At 46.5% G+C, this 20484-nt stretch overlaps 1 protein-coding gene across 2 annotated transcripts in view; it reads right to left on the bottom strand.

Moving 5' to 3' along the window:
• The window catches only part of FAM114A2 (family with sequence similarity 114 member A2), a 53589-nt gene that overhangs the window by 31412 nt on the left and 1693 nt on the right, over nucleotides 1-20484 (bottom strand). Inside the window, exons 2-5 of one of the 2 annotated variants that reach the window (XM_077326480.1) lie at nucleotides 18710-18918; nucleotides 13677-13776; nucleotides 12975-13061; nucleotides 7863-7978 (exon numbers count right to left, since the gene is read on the bottom strand). In XM_077326480.1, the coding sequence (XP_077182595.1) occupies nucleotides 7863-7978; nucleotides 12975-13061; nucleotides 13677-13776; nucleotides 18710-18904 (498 nt within the window). In that variant the 5' untranslated portion in view covers nucleotides 18905-18918. The remainder of the gene's footprint in view (nucleotides 1-7862; nucleotides 7979-12974; nucleotides 13062-13676; nucleotides 13777-18709; nucleotides 18919-20484) is intronic. The other variant, XM_077326481.1, reaches the window with a different exon arrangement.

The raw sequence follows: 20484 nt of genomic DNA, 5'->3' as shown, positions 1-20484 counted from the left end.
ACTTTGTGGGCCCTTTGACCCGTACTGGGAGAGCAGCTTGTTACCTCCTGGTCATTATGGATTACACCACTCAATACCCTGAGGCGATTCCCCTTGCCAATATGACCAGACCATGGCTCAGGCCCTCATCAGGTTTTTCGCGCATGTGGGCCTGCCAAAGGAAATCCTTACAGATCGTGCATCTCCGTTAACCGCTGCTTTTCTCTGCCGGGTATGTCAGGTTTTGCACATCACACAACTTTTTATGTTGGTACACCACCCTCAGATAGACGGCCTAGTAGAGAGTATGAATCAAACTTTGAAGATGATGTTACGGGCAACTTATTGACATCCTCAAGATTGGGACCTCTTTGTGGATCCTATTTTGTTCACGCTGCGAGAGACACTCCATTTGAATTGTTGTGTGGGAGGAGGTCCTGAGGGGTTTTAGATTTGATTCAACAGCAGTGGGCTCAAGCTCCAGGACTGTCGCAGGTCCCGGCAGGAGCCTATGTACGACAACTAGTTGATCGACTTAATGAAATGAGGGAAGACGCGTGGAGACATTTGCTGTAGACCCAAATGGGTACAAAAAGCGTATTACGATCAAGGAGCACGAGTATGTCCATTCCAGCCAGGTAACCAAGTTTGGGTGCATCGAGAAGCCTTTGGGACATCAAATGGGGACCCCTTATGTTGTTCGGCAGGTGATCGCTCCTAATGCATCTGAGGTGCAGTGTGGAGAGGGGCACCGGCAGTGAAAGAGTGTTCACACCAACTTGCTGAAAGAGTGTTGGGAGCGTCCCATGGAGACATGTCATTTAGAATCACCCGCAGACGACCTATCAGATGGGATCTTGCCTTGGACTGCTCAGGATGGTCCTGACCCACCGCAGATGGACCAAGCCTTGTTGTTAGAACAGAAGGAAGAGTTACAACAGGCTATTCAGCCTTGTGCTACAGTGTTTTCCAATCGTTTGGGCTGAACCCATCTATCCACTCATCACATTACGACTCCACCTGGAGTTATTGCACGACTACCATGGAGGCCCCTGCCCCGGCAGCAATGGACTGTAGTCAAAAATGAGGTGCGAGATATGCTGCAGCTGTACGTTATTGAGCCCTCCCACAGTGAGTGGCGTATCCCGCTCATGCTGGTACAAAATCTGACGGTAGCACTCGCTTTTGTGTAGATTATCGGGAGGTCAATAAGATAGCGAAATTTGATGCATATCCAATGCCTCGCTCCCAGATTTTGACAGACCAACTGGTGACCGCTCAATATTTGTCAGCTATCGACTTGATGAAGGGGTACTTGCAGGTACCTGTGGCAGAGACGGATCGCGAGAAAACAGCCTTTGCAACACCCCAAGTCCTGTTCCAATTTCAACGCATGCCGTTTGGCCTGCACGGGGTGGCCGCAACATTCCAGCATTTGATGGATCAGGTTCTGGCCCATTGTACTGCCTTTGCTACAGCCTAAATTGATGATATCATCATATTTAGTCCAACTTGGAAAGACCATGTACGTCATGTGGTGATGGTGTTGCAGGCTTTACAAGGTGCGGGGCTACATGCTAATCTGAAAAAGAGCCACCTGGGCTTCCGTGAGTTGAGGTATCTGGGGTATATGGTTGGCCATGGTGAAATCCGTCCTTTGCCCGAGAAAGTTGTGTCCATTCAAAATTAGCCACTTCCACATACTAAGAAGCAGCTTTGACAATTTCTTGGGCTGTTCGGGTATTATAACCAATTTATCCCCCAGTTCGTGACGATTGCCAGTCCTCTAACTGATTGCCTTCAGAAAAAAACGGCCAGCGGTGATCCGGTGGAGTTCAGCTGCGGAACAAGCCTTTTATTTTTTGACATCATTTGTCTCTCGAACCAGTCCTTTATAATCTGGATTGTTCTCATCCATTTGTGGTACAGACTAATGCCTCCGGGACAGGCCTGGGAATCGTGTTGGCCCAGGTGTACCCTGACTGGGAACATCCTTTCTTATTCTTAAGTTGGAAACTTCAGCCTGCAGAAGTCAAATAAGCTACGATTGAAAAGGAAGCCCTGGTCATTAAGTGGGCTGTTGGGGCTTTGAAGTACTATTTGTCGAACAATCCCTTTGAATTGGTGATCGATCATGCTCCGCTACAATGGCTGCAATGTATGAAAGACCACAATCAGCGGGTCCTATGATAGTTTCGTTGTTGCCTTTTAGATTCACAGTCTGTCATCGCCCAGGATCTGCTCATGCCATTGCTGATTGTTTGTCTCGACAGTTTAAGGATGACTTATCTGAGATCAGCTTCACACCTGGGAAGGGGGTGTGTTAGTACCCGCCCGTGGCCATGGATGAAAGTCCTGCCAGTAGCTCCATGCCCTGTATGAGAACGCCACCTCGCTGAGCACACCCCCCGTCTGCCCCGGTCTTCTTGAGGTAGAATGGATGAAACTGTCTGCCGACACATAGGAATTTACAGCAGTGGAGTTTCTGTATAATCCTGTTTCAGTCTTTTTACTGCTCTCATTCTTGATTACTACAACATCTAAACAAATAATTTTGGTTTTGTGAAATTACATTTCAAATTTAATAGTTTTATGAATGGAAACTAGGGGCAAAGCCCGTTGTCTCCAAGAATACAACGGGCGCAAGAGCTTGGCAGTGGGAAGAGGAAGGGAAGGAGTTGTCCAGTCTGTAAGGGCATGGGGTTGTCATGTGTGTTGTGTGGGAGGTTGTGGTGGCAAATGAGGCCATGGGTGTGGAGATATGGATGTCAAGAACCTGTGGTGTGGAATGTTCGTTGATTGTGGGAGAGGAATGATCTTTGGCAATTGTGGCATAGTGGTTACAGATGAGCTTTCCAGAGCCATGTCCTCACATATGTGAAGGGAAAATCAGACTGGAGACTCTTCTTAGGGGAAGATTACATGGCAACCAATTCCCCCCAGTTCTGCGTCATTTCCCTTCTTGTGTGGATTAGGCCACATTCACCGAAATGCCCCTCTGCCCTAATACACATGGGGTAGTCACAGTACACAGGTGTCCACCCAGTTCCTTCTGTCTCCCATGTTTTCACTGTTGGTAAAATGTTATGTGCCCACATGCTTCTTTCGTGGTTGCTCCTTAGAAGAACGGATTTTTGTACCCTGTTGTTTACTACCCAAAGGAGTCTCAAAGCGGTTTACAAACACTTTTTCCATTTGTCTCTCCACAATAGTCAACCTGTGAGGCATGTAGGGTTGTGAGAGATCTGAGAGAACTGGGAATGGGCCGCAGTGATCCAGCAGGCCTCAGGTGTCTCAAAGCATTTTCCAATCGTCTTCCCCTTCTCTCCCCATAGCAGACTCCCCATGAGGGAGGTGGGGTAGCGAGCCTCACAGGGAAGCTGGCAACCCTAAGAGGAAGACTGTGTCTGTGCACAGCAGTCTTGACCTTAGTAAGGTTTTTAATACTGTTTTTTATTTGCCAGGCCAAGGTTATTTGCCAGTTACTATTTCAGTTACGATGTGTCTCCAGACATTTACTTGTTCTCTATTTAGTTTCAGGCTGTAAATATTTATTTAGATCTTCCTGCACTTTCCAGACTCACAGGACTGATGCTGGTCTGCCTGTCTGCGCCCCAGAATACAAACAGTTGCTGATAAGGGCTGGCCACAGCCCATAGCCCAGGAGGGACACCCCTGCACCACCCCCTACCAACTGCAGCCAAAAATGGCTCATTTGAAGGCTGGACTCTGAGGCATTGTACGATTTTGAAGTCCTACCTCCAAACCTCCAGGAATATTTCTGGCTAGGGGGTAGCCAACCTACAGGTGTGGCCTGGAGAGCTCCTGGAATTACAGCTCACCTGCAGAGTATAAAGATCAGCTCCCCAGGCAGAAAGGGCTACTTTGGACAGGGTTGTGGTAGAGAAGAAACATTTAAGGCTTCCCACACAGGTTGTTGTTGAATTGAAAGACTTGAGGCCTACTGCACAGGGTTGTTGTGCAGATGAAACAGGAGACAAAAGAGCCAGCTTCCTCTGCAGAATAACGCTGTGCAGTGGCCTCAAATCTGCAGAGAGTTGCAAAGAAGAAAGACACATGGCTTGGCTGTGTCTAGCCTCCGGGCAGAGCTGTATTTTAAGTGAGAAGGGGCTTTTCTGTGGCCTCCTTATCAGGCAACTGTTTGGCAGAAGGGGAAAGTCCCCCCCCCTCAAAAGGAGGGCCCTCAGTCTCCCCTGCGTTGCTCTTGGAAAGGCCTCCCTGAGGTTCTGAGGCAATTTGCAGTTGGACATGACAGTTAGGTCAGCCTTGGAGGGAAAAGGGCTGGTGCAGCCTGTCCAAGCCTCTGTTCTCATCCCCCTTGGCAGCACTATTGACCTCCTCTCCCTGCGGTGGTCAGGAGCAGACTGGCAGCCAGACTGGGCTGGGTGAATGGCATTTTGGTCTGTCCTGGTGAGGGGCCAATAGGAAGGCACTATGCGCGCCTCCCCATTGGCTGCTTGGCCCTGGATGGACACTCCTGATTGGGCCCTCTGGGCTTCGCGGCTCCTGATTGGGCCCTCTGAGTTTTTATCCTGGACAGGGCCCGCCCTAACTCCTCCCCAGGTGGCTTTACTCTTTTATTTAATAGGATCCTGTCCTATTTAAAGATGGGTGTATTCTCCAAATTCTTTGAGTATTTTTAAAGATGTCATCTAAAAGCCTTTTACAAAATGCTGTATGTTTCTCATATGGATCACCACTCTGAAGAATTTTGCTAGTCTCTAATTATTCCAAAAATATATTGACAACTTCAGAAGCAAATTTGCATCCCACTGATATCCCAGAGGTTTGCCAATAATATTCATTGGTAAACTGAAAAAAAACATTTGAGACACAGCAATGTCTGCAATGTGGCATAAAAATGTTGTAGGTGGGTTCAAATTTTCTCTTCTTTGTAAAGTTCCATATATTACTTCATGCATCATTTTGTGGGATTCCCGTACATAATGATATTACATCCAATGTAACAAACAGTAGATCCTCACTCTGAACTTTTACATTATTAATATGATTAAGGAAGTCCATTGTGTCCCTCAAGTACAATCTTATAGTGGGGACACAGGTTTAATGGTAAAGGTATCCTCACTGTCTGACCCTTGGGGTGACGTCCCCTAGCGTTTTCTTGGCAGACTCAATACAGGGTGGTTTGCCATTCCCTTCCCCAGTCATTACCGTTTACTCCCCAGCAAGCTGGGTACTCATTTTACCGACCTCTGAAGGATGGAAGGCTGAGTCTACCTTAAGCCTGCTGCTGGGATCAAACTCCCAGCCTCATGGTCAGAGCTTCAGACAGCATGTCAGCTGACTTACCACCCTGCGCCACAAGAAGCTCTCTTGTAGTTTACTGAAGCAACCTAAATACATGGCTAGGGCTTCCAGGATTGAGCCACATCCTGACACAACAGGCCTACCAGGTACTGGAATTGAACGTTTTATCAATTTTGGTGAGTAAGTAGAATTGCGGAATTCTTTCATCTGTTTCTAACAAAACATTGTAGGCATTTTATCAATATAATTTTCAAATAAGCCTTCGTGCAAAAGTTTCAGTATTTCTTTTTAAATAGTTTCCTCGATGAGGGTCATCTCCTATCTCCTATTGGGGGGATATTTCCGGGGTGCGGGCAATCAGGTAGGGAGTGAGTTGCCTGCATGCAATTTGAGCTGATTGACTCTTACTGGCAGAGTGCAATCTGAGCTGATTTGCACTCATTTGGTAGAGTGCAATTTTAACCGATTGGCCCTCATTGGCAGAGTACTCTCTCTCTTGGTGTCACACCCCCAGAGGAGACCAATCAGGTAGGGAGTGAGCTGGAAACTTGATCTTTATTATGTTTCATGATAATTAATATGGCATGCTATTACTTCATCTTTAACCGCTCCTCGCGGAGCGGATTAAATAACCTGTTAAGGGCCCCGAGGGTGGGCCCTGTCCGTGATGAGGAAGGGTGCCCATAGGCCTCTTCCCCCGGACTGACAATTGGAGGGCGAAGCGCCTGCTGATTGGGCCCTCCAATTGTCAGTCCGGCGGCAAGGGACCTGCGCGTGGCTCCCGATTGGCCCCTTGCCACCGGACTGACCAATCGGGAGGCACTTTGCGCCTCCCGATCCGTCCCCCAACTCGCCCCGCATGCGGCTGGCTGCCATTTCCTCGCTACCCACGGAGACGGCAGGTCGCCGACGAGCCACGCTGTGAGGAGGCCCCAACGGCGGCCCCCGCTGCGAACACGCTGCCTCCCCACCGCCCAAAACCGCTGCCGAGGACCTGGGGATGCAGCCGGCCCTGCGGCTGAGCCACCAACAGCCGTCCAGCCACTTCTCCCTTCCCACAAGGCTGCGGCCCTGCCGCCAGCCGCACCGCCGTCGCCAATGCCTCCGGCTGCCCTCACTCAACATACACCATGTTGCTGCCAGCCAGCAGCCCACAGACCGCCTCCTGCCCGCTCCCGCCCACACAACGCCTCTGGGACCCCCTCCACCCGCGCACACACCAACGGACGCCACAGTGACTGCAGACACCGGGGCAGCAATGGACACGGAACCCCTGGCACCACAACAACTACCTCTACTGTCTCCCGCTGCCGAGCACGCTGCCTGCCATTTCTACACTCCGCTCTACACCTCAGGTAGGTCCTGCGCCAGGCCCAGACATCCAGGAGCTGGCAAACGCCACTGGAGCCACACAGGCCGCACCATCCCAGGTTTCTGGTGCACGGCCTACCCACCGCCAAGTCACGCAGCCCCCCCCAACCTACTCTATCGCCTCCCTAGCGCCCGCTGTCTTTACGCCACAGCGGGCTTAATTTCTAGTCATATTATAAATGAGAAATTGGAAACATGAGAAAATATTTCACTATGTTCTGTAAGAAGTGGATAACCCTGAATGCACTGCATTTCTCATTTTGTTCTTTGCCAAAGAAAAACTACTTCAACAAAAGGAATACACACTTGAGCACAAAGTTCAACTTCTGCCACCCTTCCTCTGAGAGTCTGAACTAATTTAATACAATGTTCAGAAAAGAAAGGCAACAAATGATGTCCAGGGAATCTCTCAGCAACAGAAGTAGCTATATCAAAGATTTTTTTTTCTCCCCCAGATCATTTGATATCTTTTAAGTTCCACCATTTGAGTGGAAAATGGAACACACCTTCTGATAGTTTATGCCCATATTCTCAGGCTACCCCATTCCACTCCAGCATTAAATCAATCCCAAAAGGCTGCTAGAGATAGGTGTTTAGGCTGTAAACGCAGCAGGATATCCACCTTCAGGAAGAAATGCCAGAAGCCATTTAAAATTTCCACTCTACATTTAAGATTTTCCACCATTACTTATTCGGCTAAGAAGTTTTTTCTTAACATACATAGAAGAAGAAGAAGAAGAAGAAGAAGAAGAAGAAGAAGAAGAAGAAGAAGAGTTGGTTCTTATATGCCGCTTTTCCCTACCCGAAGGAGGCTCAAAGCGGCTTAAAGTCGCCTTCCCATTCCTCTCCCCACAACAGACACCCTGTGGGGTGGGTGAGGCTGAGAGAGCCCTGATATCACTGCTCGGTCAGAACAGTTTTATCAGTGCCGTGACGAGCCCAAGGTCACCCAGCTGGTTGCATGTGGGGGAGTGCAGAATTGAACCCGGCTCGCCAGATTAGAACTCCGCACTCCTAACCACTACACCAAACTGGCTCTCACACATCACAGACTTAATGATCATAAATAAATCATCAATTAAAGGCATAATTAGCAGTTATGAATAAATCCTGACTGACCATTCAACTGAACATGATATACTGACTTCAATTTGAAAAGTGGAACAAAATCTTAATTCTAAAGCACAAAAAAGTAGAAAAAACAAAGCATCATTCTGTCTTACTGTGTTCTGAACAGCAGCGGAGATGGTAGAAAACATTCCAAAAGCACCACTGCTAACTGATGAAGGATTTTCAGGGTCACCTTTGCAATCACTGGTTATTGCAGAGTTCTGGAATTCTGTAATGGAACCATGATATTTAAAGGGTTAGAAATTCTGGGGTTTCAATTGGAGAGCAAGTACAGCTAACAGAGACTGGCTGACATGAGGTTCAAAATTTGTAGCAAATATGGTTTCTATCGCTTCTGCCACTTGAGAAGAACAACTTTTGCCAGTTTCCCTTCACCCACTGTTTGTTTATTTATTTATACCCCATTTATACCCCACTGTTTTCCCCAGTGGGAAACCCAGATAGCCTTACATCATTCCCCTCAGCTTCATTTGATTACATTACAAACTTGGGAGACAGTTGGAGCTAAGAGTGCGTGATTAGCCGAAGTTCACTCAAACGGGTTCCAATGCAGGGTTAGTACTTGAACAGGGGTTTGCCAAGACCCTAGTCGAGCCTTCTATCTATTGTACCAACTGGCTCCCAGTCTCTATTTGATCATCTGCTTCTAACCTGTTCAGAGGAACATTTCAGGCTGCTAGAGCTTCTGCGGTTTTGTTCTTGTATGCTTTAGGGTTTTATTAGCTGCATTTTAAAATGGTTTGATTTTATCTCATTTTATTTTGCAAACCATGTGAAGCAACACTCTTAAGATGCATATACATATTTCAAATAAATAAGAAAGCTTAAAATCAACAAATATGCAGACCAGGAGCCCAAGAGGTTGGGTGCATCTAGACACTGGTCATATCCAATGTGATCTGTGAATACTGACATTTTAAAAAGCAAACTATTATGACAACTTACTTTTGCAAGTCCTCTCATTTTCAGTAACATTTGCCAGGTGGTAGTGATAACAAAAAGACTTCTATCCAAGAACCAACTTTTGAACATACAGAACTAGTTTTTATTTTCTGGACATCTTGCAAGATTAGTACCAAGTGCAAAAATTTGATGGACCTCAGATCAAGCACAAGATGTCATGTACCCCATGAAACATAAACACAGCATTCTACACCCTAATCTGTACTGTTCCCTCTTATCTGCTCATAAACTACATCTTGCTCCACCTCCTGGCACAATGCTGAGAGTGAGTTTTAATGCACCGAAGATATTTTACTTACATGCAAGCCAGGCATGGAATCACTGATTAGTTCAAAATTGAGAAAGGAGTTTGGCAAGGCTGTATATTGTCACCTTGCCGATTGAATTTGTATGCGGAGCACATCATGAGAAACGCGGGGATCAAGATTGCAGGGAGAAATATCAACAAACTCAGATATGCAGATTATACCACTCTAATGGCAGAAAGCGAAGAGGAACTAAAGAGCCCCGTGAAGGAGGAGAGTGCAAAAGCTGGCTTGAAACTAAGAAAACTAAGATCATGGCATCCGGCCCTCTCAATTCCTGGCAAATAAATGGGGAAGAAATGGAGGTAGTGACAGATTTTATTTTCCTGGGCTCCAAGATCACTGCAGATGGGGACTGCAGCACAGAAATTAAGAGACGTTTGCTCCTGGGGAGGAAAGCTATGGCAAATCTAGACAGCATCCTAAAAAGCAGAGACATCACTCTGCCAAATAAAGTGCGACTAGTCAAGGCTATGGTTTTTCCCAGTTGCAATGTATGGTTGTGAAAGTTGGACCATGAGGAAGGCCAAGCGTCAAAGAATTGAGGCTTTTGAACTCTGGTGCTGGAGAAGACTCTTGCGAGTCCCTTGGACTGCAAGGTGAACAAACCGGTCAGTCCTAGAGGAGATCAGCCCTGACTGCTCCTTAGAAGGCCAGATCCTGAAGATGAAACTGAAATACTTTGGCCATCTCACGAGAAGGAAGGACTCCCTGGAGAAGAGCCTAATGCTGGGAGCGATTGAGGGCAAAAGAATAAGGGGACAACAGAGAATGAGGTGGCTGGATGGAATAACTGAAGCAGTTGGTGCAAACTTAAATGGACTCCTGGGAATGGTAGAGGACAGGAAGGCCTGGAGGATCATTGTCCATGGGGTCGTGATGGGTCGGACACAACTTCGCACCTAACAACAACAACAATGACAACAACGCTCATTCTTGGATCAGTCCTACCTGACCACCTAGCCACTGTGATCCATGTGACGGGCACCTCCAGAATAGATTTCTGTAACTCGCTCTACGTGGGCCTACCCCTGCACCTGATCCGGAAATTACAGCTGGTACAAAATGCAGCTGCTAGGGTCCTCACAGGAAGAGCTTGGAGGACCCATGTCCAGCCTGTGCTGAGACAGCTGCATTGGCTACTGATTGCTAGCCGGATCAGGTTCAAGGTTTTGGTTTTAACCTTTAAGGCCCTCCGCGATCTGGGACCCACATACTTGAGGGACTGGCTGGCGCCTTATGTCCCCCGCAGGGCGTTATGCTCAGCGGAGACTATTTCATTGGTGGTTCCTGGCTCCTGGGAGACGTGTCTGGCCTCAACCAGGGCCAGGGCCTTTTGGGTCCTGGCCCCCACCTAGTGGAATGAGCTTCCAGAGGAGCTGTGGTCCCTTTGGGATTTGCCATCCTTCCACAGGGCCTGCAAAATGGAGCTGTTCCGCCAGGCCTATGGTTGAGCCTGCCGCCTCCCCTTTTTAGATCGCCCCCCCCCTCTACATCAGCAGTGGCCCCTTGTTTCCCGGATAGTTCCGCCGCCATCAGGTGGGTTGGGTGGGATGGGGATTGTTTTTAGGTGTTTTATATATTAGGGGTTTTATGAGGTTTTTACATGTTGTTACCCGCCACGAGCCTCAGGGGAGCAGCAGGTTAGAAATCGTATAATATTAATATTAATATTAATGTTAATAATTGTAGCTGCCATTCCTCCCAGAGGAAATATGCATATTAATCTCATATAAGAGGACAAGGGGCAAAAGCAAATGTTATGGAGAACATGTAGATATCAGAATCAGAATACCTTTATTGGTATAAAATTGCAAAGCGTAAAACGAAAATTTCAAATAGTCCATCATAAAAAGATTATCATTTAAAATTGCCAGCAAAAACCTAGCTACTTTTACAATAATTGCTGAGTCCCTCACATTTAGTATCATTTTAATCCAATGTTTATCATCAACACAGTTGAATTTCAATTTCTTAAGATAGGTAACTAAAGGGTGGCAATATACATCAAACTTGGGACACACCAAAATATATGGTACAACATGTCAGGGACACTATACCCATGCAAACAGTATCTCTCCTGAGGAGGGATCTTCAAAAATCTACCTCAGGTGAAATTGGAGGGAAAGATGTTAAAGTAAGAAATGTTCTTCTTCTACTAGAAATGTTCTTCTTAATGGGTGTGTCTCCAAAATTTGGATATACATGGGCATGGATTTGTATGTCGAAGGAATATCCCAGAAACTGGGAGAACATACACTGTTATTAGAGGAGCCTAAAACCTGAGTATCCTGATCTTCTATTCTCTGTGATATTGATTTTAGTATGACCCTTTCCTCTTGTATGCTAAGAGTTGAGATGTGCAGACCCATAATTTCAAGTTTCTTTGACATTTGACTTAATCATTTGAGATAATAAGAGTTACTCAAAAAGTTGATTAACAAACTACCTGGTTGAGCATGAAAATTAATTTTTATCCAGTATTTAAAAGACTGAAACCAAGCCCTGACTTCTAGACTCTGCTGGCCAAGTTCTGCAACAAGTGTATGATTTGCCACACAGTTTGGGACACTTAACAGATTTCTGAAAAAGGAGGATTGGATGTTTTCTAATTTATTATTAAATGCATCCATCCATATTGGGATTCCATAAAGAATCTAAGGAATTATTTTAGCATTGTAGATTGTAGATTTTAATAGCTGTTGGAAGGTTTTTGGGCCTTTTTGGTAGTAAAACTTGGCTAAAAGGGGTAACTGGCCTTTTGCAGTTTTGATTATTTTTTCTCTATGATTTCCTGAACTACTGTTGTAAGTGAAATGTATGCCTAAATACTTGTAGTGATTAACCTGTTCTATATGATTACCATTTATTATCCAGGGAAACGTATAGTGATTCTTTGCGAATACCATGATCTTCATTTTTTCAAAATTTATTTTTAGTTGATTGTCACTACAGTAATCTGTAAATAACTGGAGATAGCGTATAAGGCCAACTCAAGATAAGATTACTGTGTCATCCGCGTCTAAAAGAAGCGGACTGGGTCTTTTGCCAAGAAAGGGGGGATGACCATTAACTTTGTCAAAATGGAAGGGTAAATCATTTAAGAAAAGGTTAAATAACTGAGGAGCAACTCCTTGTTAACTCCTTGTTTAACTCCTATGTTTATTTGGATTTTTGGTGTTAAATTTCCCTTAGCAGAATATTGGACTGGGCAGTAGTTGTTATGATAGAGCTGTTTTAATAGAAATAGTAGACACCAATCTATTTATAGATTGTCTAATTTTATCCAGAGTTTCTCTCTGGAAACTGAGTCAAAGGTTGCTTTTAGATCAATAAAGGCAATAAATAATTTGCCCGTCTTAAATTTAGTATATTTCTGGCTTAAAAAATGCTAAAACAGTGCAATGATCTAAGATAGTGTATCCCTTCCTAAACTTAACTAATACTTGGGTTGGCATGGATTAAGAGTGCTTGGGCGTATAGGGGGGCATCCCCTAGATATGATATAGTTTCTTTAAGATTTGTTTTCACTAGGAAGCAGAGGCCCATTTGGTTTCTACCTCTTCCTTATGACATCAGAGCTGGGGTGCAAAAATTGTAATATCCTTGTACATGGACTTCACCTAGAACCCAAGTTTCCTGAAGGAGAATTATATCATAGGATTGGAGGAATGAACAAAACTCCCCTCTTACTATGCCATCCTGCAATGTTCCATGCCAGTATTTGGAGGGTTGAGGATAAAAGTCTGGATACTAGTCAGTTTGAATCTGTTACTGGGGCAATTGAATGAACACTCACAGTAGACAACACCATCTTTCTCTGGCAATATTCAACAGAATCCCACAAGTAAGATGTTTTAAAATAACACCATCAATCACAGGACCACAAGCAGCAAACTTCAAGCAGTATTTTTGTTTTTTAAACTAAAAACTGACCTTCTTTGGCCTTAGAAGACAATTCACTAGGGCTGGGGATCCCAAGGGATGTCTCTGCTTTTTCAATAACATTTGAGATTCCATGACCTAAAGAAAGTAGAAATATAATTTTAGTCCCAAGTGAAAACAAAGAACTTTGCCAAGTAAACAGTGACCAGGCGAGAAAGATGAATTGCTCGGGGGAACATAGTGAAGTTGAAAAAGGGAAGAGAAACCTATAAGGGCACTGCCCAAGCTTGCCATCACTGCAGTGACCCACCATCCAAAAGTACTGATATTCTCTGCTCCACTGGAGCCCTTTCTACAGAGCTCTGCTCATGGAAGAGAAAGAAAGGAGTGATTTTGCCCCCTACTTCCTCCATAATATAGCTGCCAAATGAGTTCATTTGGCTACTAGTGCATATCCTTGAAGCAAGAATAAAGATTACAATAGTCAGAAAGAGCTCCAGTGGGGAGGGGGAAGAGCCTCATATTCTTGGGCTCACAGAATCAAACCCTTTATTTTTGTGTTTGTACTATCTTTTATAATTCTACTGATCCTACTGCCATAATTATTTTGCTTTTACAGTTCCCACACAGCACTGTGCATTTGTCACAGCTGACTTCTAAAAGCCAATGGAGCAGGGGGGACTTGAAATGAAAAAAAAAACATTTGACTAGGATAATAAGGTACAGGGCTAGCAACATTTTAGCAGGACTTACCTACAGTAGTCACTGTAGCAGAAGCAGTTGACAGTAAAGTCTTTCCCCAGTTCCCCCAGTTCCCCCATCCTGTCTGTGATTGCTTGATAGAACTAGAGTCCTTTAAGAAACAAAGGAGATGCCTGATTTATCAACACAATATCTATAAAGCTCAAACACATTTTTACAGTTAGGATTACATGCAAACAAAAATTAAGCTTGTCTCAATCTCACCCCATCCTCAGGGCATGATGCAACTAGGGATTAAAAAGGTAAAGGTATCCCCTGTGCAAGCACTGAGTCATGTCTGACCCTTGGGGTGACGCCCTCTAGTGTTTTCATGGCAGACTCAATACGGGGTGGTTTGCCAGTGCCTTCCCCAGTCATTACCGTTTACCCCCCAGCAAGCTGGGTACTCATTTTACCGACCTCGGAAGGATGGAAGGCTGAGTCAACCTTGAGCCGGCTGTTGGGATTGAACTCCCAGCCTCATGGGCAAAGCTTTCAGAAAGCTGCCTTACCACTCTGTGCCACAAGAGGCTCATACCTCAATAAATCAGCAGGAGAGACGACATAAGAACAAACTTCTAAAAATAATTTGATTTTGGTTCCAGATCATACCTAACTGCCGACGAAGTATTCTACTTCTCCTGGAAAATACACTAACACTTTGATGAGTCTCAAGAGAGAATTAGAGAGAGCCACGCAGCCTCACTATTTCAGCTTATTCATTAATTCACTGTAAATGTAATTATTTTTGCCAGCAGGGACTCCAAGTGACATACATCATTTAAAAACATAAAGCATATTTAAATACCAATAAACTTGACACACAGATATCTATGGGCACTTGACTGACTTGCTATTTTTTGAAGATCATTAATTTATATGACTAGATCGACAAATCAGAAATTAATGGTGCTTTGGCATCTAAGTTGTGCAAAGTCCAAGCTGTTCAAGGCTTTGTATGACGGAAGCGAAACCATGAAACACTGATATTGCAGAACTCCATTTCCAACAGGGTCGCATATATGCCATTTCAATTATCCAGGAAGTTATTAAGGCAACCCTATACGGAGTATATGATAGTAGTAGTAAAGGCCGCTTCTCGGCCTTTTGGCTAAAATAAAGTGTAGTAGTAGTAACAGCTCTTTGACCCATCCCCAAACTTCTATCTCAATACACAAGCTAATGTCTGCTCAATGGCAGGTGGATCACTGCACACATTATGACCCTGATTCCCATTCACTGATCCGGGGATAATGATGCTCTTCCAGGACTGAAGAAAAAATCTCTTCTGCATCAGCAGTGATTTATTTGGAAAACACTAGTAAAAGAGCCCATTGTAAACAAAATACAATGGGCGCTAGAATGTGGGGGATAGAGAGGGACAGGGCAGTGCGCGGCTAGGAAGCTGACCTTAGAGAGGAGGCGTCGTCGAGGGCGGGCGGCGGCGGCGGGGCGTCCTCGGCGGGCCCTTGGTGGCCATCTACGATTCCGGCCAGGTCTCTCCAAGCTCCGTTTTCGGCAGGCACGGGAGTCCCTGGCAGCGGCGCGCAGGGCGGCTGGCGGGGGCTCCCTGCCCGGCGATCTGATGTGGAGGGAGGCGCTTCGGGCCTCTCGCCGTGTCAGACCGCCGGGCAGGGAGCCCCCGCCAGCCGCCCTGCGCACCACTGCCAGGGATTCCCTTGGCGGCGGACTGACGCGGCGGGAGGCGCTTTGGGCCTCCAGCAGCGTCAGGCCGCCGGGCAAAGAGCACCCGCCAGCTGCGCGTAGCGGAGGCGTCGTCGAGGGCGGGCGGCGGCGGCGGGGCATCCTCGACTCCTCGGCGGGCCCTCGGCGGCCATCTTCGATTCCGGCCGGGTCTCTCCAAGCTCCGTGTTCGCCAGGCACAGGAGTCCCTGGCATCCGCGGGTTCTCTCGGGCGGCGGCCTAATGCGGCGAGAGGCGCTTTGCGCCTCTCACTGCATCAGGCCGCCGGGCAGGGAGCCCCCAGCAGCCACACTTCGCGCGACTGCCGGGGGCTCCCTTGGACGTCGGCCTGATGCGGCCAAGGACGTCGGCCTGATGTGGCCAAGGAGGCAATGGGGAGGCACGCTTTGCGCGCCTCCCCATTGCCTCCTTGGTCCAGGATTGACACTCGGAGGAGCGAATCAGGAGCCGCTTCGCGGCTCCTGATTCGCTCCTCCGAGTTTTTATCCCAGACACAGCCCGCCCTAACTCCTCCCCACCACTGCTTAGCGCTTTATTTAGTCCGTGGCGCCGCCCGCGGCGCCAAGGGAGGTTTTAAGATATATTCTGTCTTTCAAAATAAAGTCCTGAAGGAAGTAGTAGCAGCAGTACCTGCCATCATTCTTCATCAGTCTTTCCTCTCAATTCATTTCCCAGAGCACTCCATTAACATGTCACTGTTTAGAAACATGCATGGTTCTCCAAAAAGCAAACAAGCAATAGACTTCTGTTTTCTGCACAATAAAAGCAGCAGCCTGCAACCATGTCCTATGAAAAAAGGCTAAGGGACTTGGGAGTGTTCAGCTTGGAGAAAAGATTGAGAGGGGGACATGATTACTCTCTTTAAGCATTTGAAAGGCTGTCACTTGGGGGAGGGGAGGGAGCAGTTCCTGTTGGCAGCAGAAGATAGGAAACACAGTAATGGCTTTAAACTACACTAGTAAAAAAGCCCATTGTATCCGAAATACAATGGGCGCTAGCAAAACCACGTTCCCTGAATGTTTCCACTGAACAAATCTATTAGAATTCCATATAGCTAATCTGAACCAAATCAAATTTAAAGTTCTCAGACCAGTTTAAAATGTTTCTGTTTTTTCTATTTTCTTCCTGTGTCATGCAAATACCTTTCAGAACAGCTCCCTGTAAGTGCTTATCTGAATAGCTGGGCTGATGACAGATTAAAGGAATAGAAAGTATAATGGTAATAAAATGGTCATGCCCATGCCAGATAGCAGAGATGCAAAGGAAAAAAAATAAAATGGGCTAGTTGTAAGGGGTGTTTTACACTTGCCACAGGAACATAGCTGTGAAATTGCTTCCCATGGCAAAGTACTATGCTCTAGTCATAATAAATTGTATTCCTAATTTCAAATATCTTCAGAACAGCTATTAATTTTTCAAAAAACTTATTAATATATCTTATTCAGAACAATGGCTCCAGAATGTGGATCAAGAAATAAATTCCTACCAAAATTTCACAATACTATGCTGAGAGCTATCAATGGTAATGTTGAGAGATTGCTTAAGAGGCATATTACAGAAGCAATATTATAGAGGCTTGTATGCTTAGATTATCTTCAGTCAAAGGTGGTGGCAATGGGATTAAAAAATAAAAAAATATTACAGGGAAGGAACCATGAAAAGAGGAGATAGAACTGAAGGGGAGAGAATAGAGAAAGTTATCTGGGTAGAAGAAAGGCAAGGATCCATTGGGGAAAGGAAAACTGAAAATTGGGGGAAGCAGATATAGGTAGATTAGTGGATGGAGAGGAGGAAGCAAGAAAAGGGGGAGGCTGAAGGCGCTACTGGAAAAGGGAAAGAAGAAATTTGGGTCATTTTCTGATATGTGGGGGGGAGGAAAAAAGCTCCCCAAGCACCGGGGAAGGCGATCCGCGGCTCTGCGAGCCGCGGATCGCCTTCCCCGGTGCTTGGGGAGCTTTTTTCCTCCCCCCCACATATCGGAAAAAGCTCCCCAAGCACCGGGGAAGGTGCTCCAGGAGCCGCGGAGCGCCTTCCCCAGGGCTTGTCCAGCGTTTTAAAGGCAGCTGCGGGGCTTCAAGATGCTGGGCAAGCCCCGGGGAAGGCGCTCCGCTGCTCCAGGAGCCGCGGAGCGCCTTCCCCGGGGCTTGTCCAGCGTTTTAAAGGTGGCTGCGGGGCTTCAAGACGCTGGGCAAGCCCCGGGGAAGGCGCTCCGCGGCTCCAGGAGCCACGGAGCGCCTTCCCCGGGGCTTGCCCAGCGTTTTAAAGGCGGCTGCGGGGCTTCAAGACGCTGGGCAAGCCCCGGGGAAGGCGCTCCGCTGCTCCAGGAGCCGCGGAGCGCCTTCCCCGGGGCTTGCCCAGCGTTTTAAAGGTGGCGGCGGGGCTTGAAGACGCTGGGCAAGCCCCGGGGAAGGCGCTCTGCGGCTCCAGGAGCCACGGAGCGCCTTTCCCGGGGCTTGGCCAGCGTTTTAAAGGCGAGCCGTTTTCGGGGCAGGGGCCAGGGAGCCTACCTTCGCTCTCGGTGGCCAGCAAAGTAATGGCCGCCAGAGCGAAGGGAAGCTCTGGGGGGGGGGGCGGGTTGGGACGCGCTTCGCGCCTCCCAATTGGTTTGTGGCCAGGCAAGCAGCCAATCAGCAGCCGCGCTGCGCGCGGCTGCTGATTGGCAGCTTGGGGGTGGACTGACCAGCGGAGGGGCCAATCGGGAGGCGCTTTGCGCCTCCCGATTGGGCCCTCCGCTGGTCAGTCCAGGGGAAGGGGCCTATCGGCACCCTTCCTCATCCCGGACAGGGCCCGCCTTCGGAGCCCTTACTCTTTTATTTAGTCCGCGGCGCCGCGGCGCCGCGGGGCTGTGTTAAAGATGTGGAACGGTACCGGTTAGGTATCAGGAAAAAAATTTCAGAGTAGCTCAGCAGTGGAATAGGCTGCCTAAGGAGGTGGTGAACTCCCCCTCACTGGTGGTCTTCAAGCAGCAACTGGACTGATACTTATCATGGATGCTTTTTAAACTGATCATGCATTGAGCAGGAGGTTGGACTAGATGGCCTGCATGCCCCCTTCCAATTCTATGATTCTCCACAATGGCATCAACATTTTTTGAAGAAACCCAGCTGACAGTCAGACTCTTGCTTCCCTTGTAACCCAAACTCAAAACTGTGAATATTAGTAGTGCACTCAATGGATGGACAGAATGAATGTAAAATTCAAAGAATGACTTAACAGATCCACAATGGTAATGTTGCAAAGCACTCTCAAATCTTGCTATGAAAGGAATAAGTTTCAAAATATGAAGATTGTAAGAGTCAGAATAAAGAAGAGTTTAGTAACAGTGGGTTAAGTATAAATACCTGCACGTTCTGGGCTAATCCCTCTTGCATAGCAGAAGGCTCAGATGTTTTGGATTCAGGTCTTTTACGTGTCAGAGCTGCTGGTTCTGCTTCCACACTATCAATCTCACTGGGTCCGGCATTGTCTGCCTTCTGGTCATTTTCATCGAGTGCACATGTATCTTCCTCCAAGGATTTGTTATCCTCCTGGGACATGGCTATAGCATATGCTAGAGTTAAAACCATTACAATTGATAAAAGCACACTTCAATGTAGCATATAGTCTAGCATGCTTTCCCTCACAACAACCTTATGTAGTAAGTTTTCCTTTTTGAAATAGGTGAATATAAAACGGGGTTGCACTTACCTGTAACCGTTGTTCATTGAGGTCTTGTGTGCAGACACACATTGGGACTGCGCAAGCGCAGGCCTGCCTCGGAACAGGTCTTTCAAACTTTAATCCGGTAGGGGGCGCAAGACCACTCTGCCAAAATCGGAATCTCTCCTGTCTTGGAGGTCGATGGCATAATGCTTCATGAATGTCTCCTCCCTTGCCCAGGTAGCTGCTTGAGAGATGTCCAGCATAGGAACTCTCCGGTGAAGAACCCATGGCCCACAGGGAGTGGGCCCGCATGTTAAGAGGGCAAGGGGTGTTTGCAGCCAAGTAGGCAGAGACCATCCACCAAGCCAGTGTATTGGCAGATGTCTTATTGCCCTTATTGGGTCTCCAATAGCAGACAAATAAAGCTTGTGACTTCCTAAAGCTACTTGTCCTGTCTAAATAATATAACAAGGCCCTCCTGACATCTAATGGAGGGACCTTTCAGAATCTTTGCCCTAATTCTGATGTATATGAATAATGGTGCTCTTTGATCCAGAGGCTTGAATGTATAGACCTAGGTATGTAAATTTGGTCACTTGTTCAATTTTATGACCATTTAGCTTCCACATTGTAGATTTTGGCCATTTGCCAAATGCCATGACCTTGGTCTTCTGGTAGTTAATTTCAAGATGTTCTGTTTCACAGTTATCTTAGAGCTCTATCAGACCCACCTACCTCACAGGGTGCCTGTTGTGGGGAGAGGGAAGGAAAGGTGTTTGTAAGCTGCTTTGTAACTTCTTTGAGTACTGAAAAGTGTGGTATAAAAAACAGACTTTCCTAACTGGGAAAGGCTGGCTATAAAATAAAGTTATTATCATTATTTTACTTGATGTGACTTGATGGCAAAAAATAAAACAAAATTAAATTCTAGTTACATTATTTGTTTAAGTATTTATACTATGCTTTCCTGCCCTTTCAGGGCCACTAAGACAGCTATTAGTTATAATAAGCATTATAAGTCCACATCATAAAACAAAAATAAAAATAAAATACCTATATAAAGTACAGAAAAGCAGTAAGGCAGGAAGGAAGAATCTTTGAGGAAATGCCACGTGCAACAGAAAAGTTTCCACCCACTAGTGGAAAGCAGAAGGAGACAGGTAAACACTTTGGACACATCTAAAGCATAAGCTAAAGGAAAAGGTTCTGCCTGAAAGTTTAAAAAGTAAGAGTTTGAGAACTTCTGGATTCATTGCTTCTGTTCTTAAGACATCCATCTATGATGGTGATGATGATTATTAACATTTTTAACCCCATCTTCCTGCCCTGACACACTGCCTTGGGATTGAAATACACAATGCCTTGGGATTGGAATTTTTAAACAAGAGTGAAATGACGGCCCCTGGGATTCAGATGCACTCTTCCCTGAGATGGCTCAGATCATCCTGTGCATGGGGCTGGACTAGATGACCCT

Source organism: Paroedura picta, chromosome 3 (assembly GCF_049243985.1).
Source record: "Paroedura picta isolate Pp20150507F chromosome 3, Ppicta_v3.0, whole genome shotgun sequence".
Taxonomy (NCBI): domain Eukaryota; kingdom Metazoa; phylum Chordata; class Lepidosauria; order Squamata; family Gekkonidae; genus Paroedura; species Paroedura picta.
The sequence above is the reverse complement of the archived record's forward strand: the minus strand, read 5'-3'. Positions and strand labels throughout refer to the sequence as shown.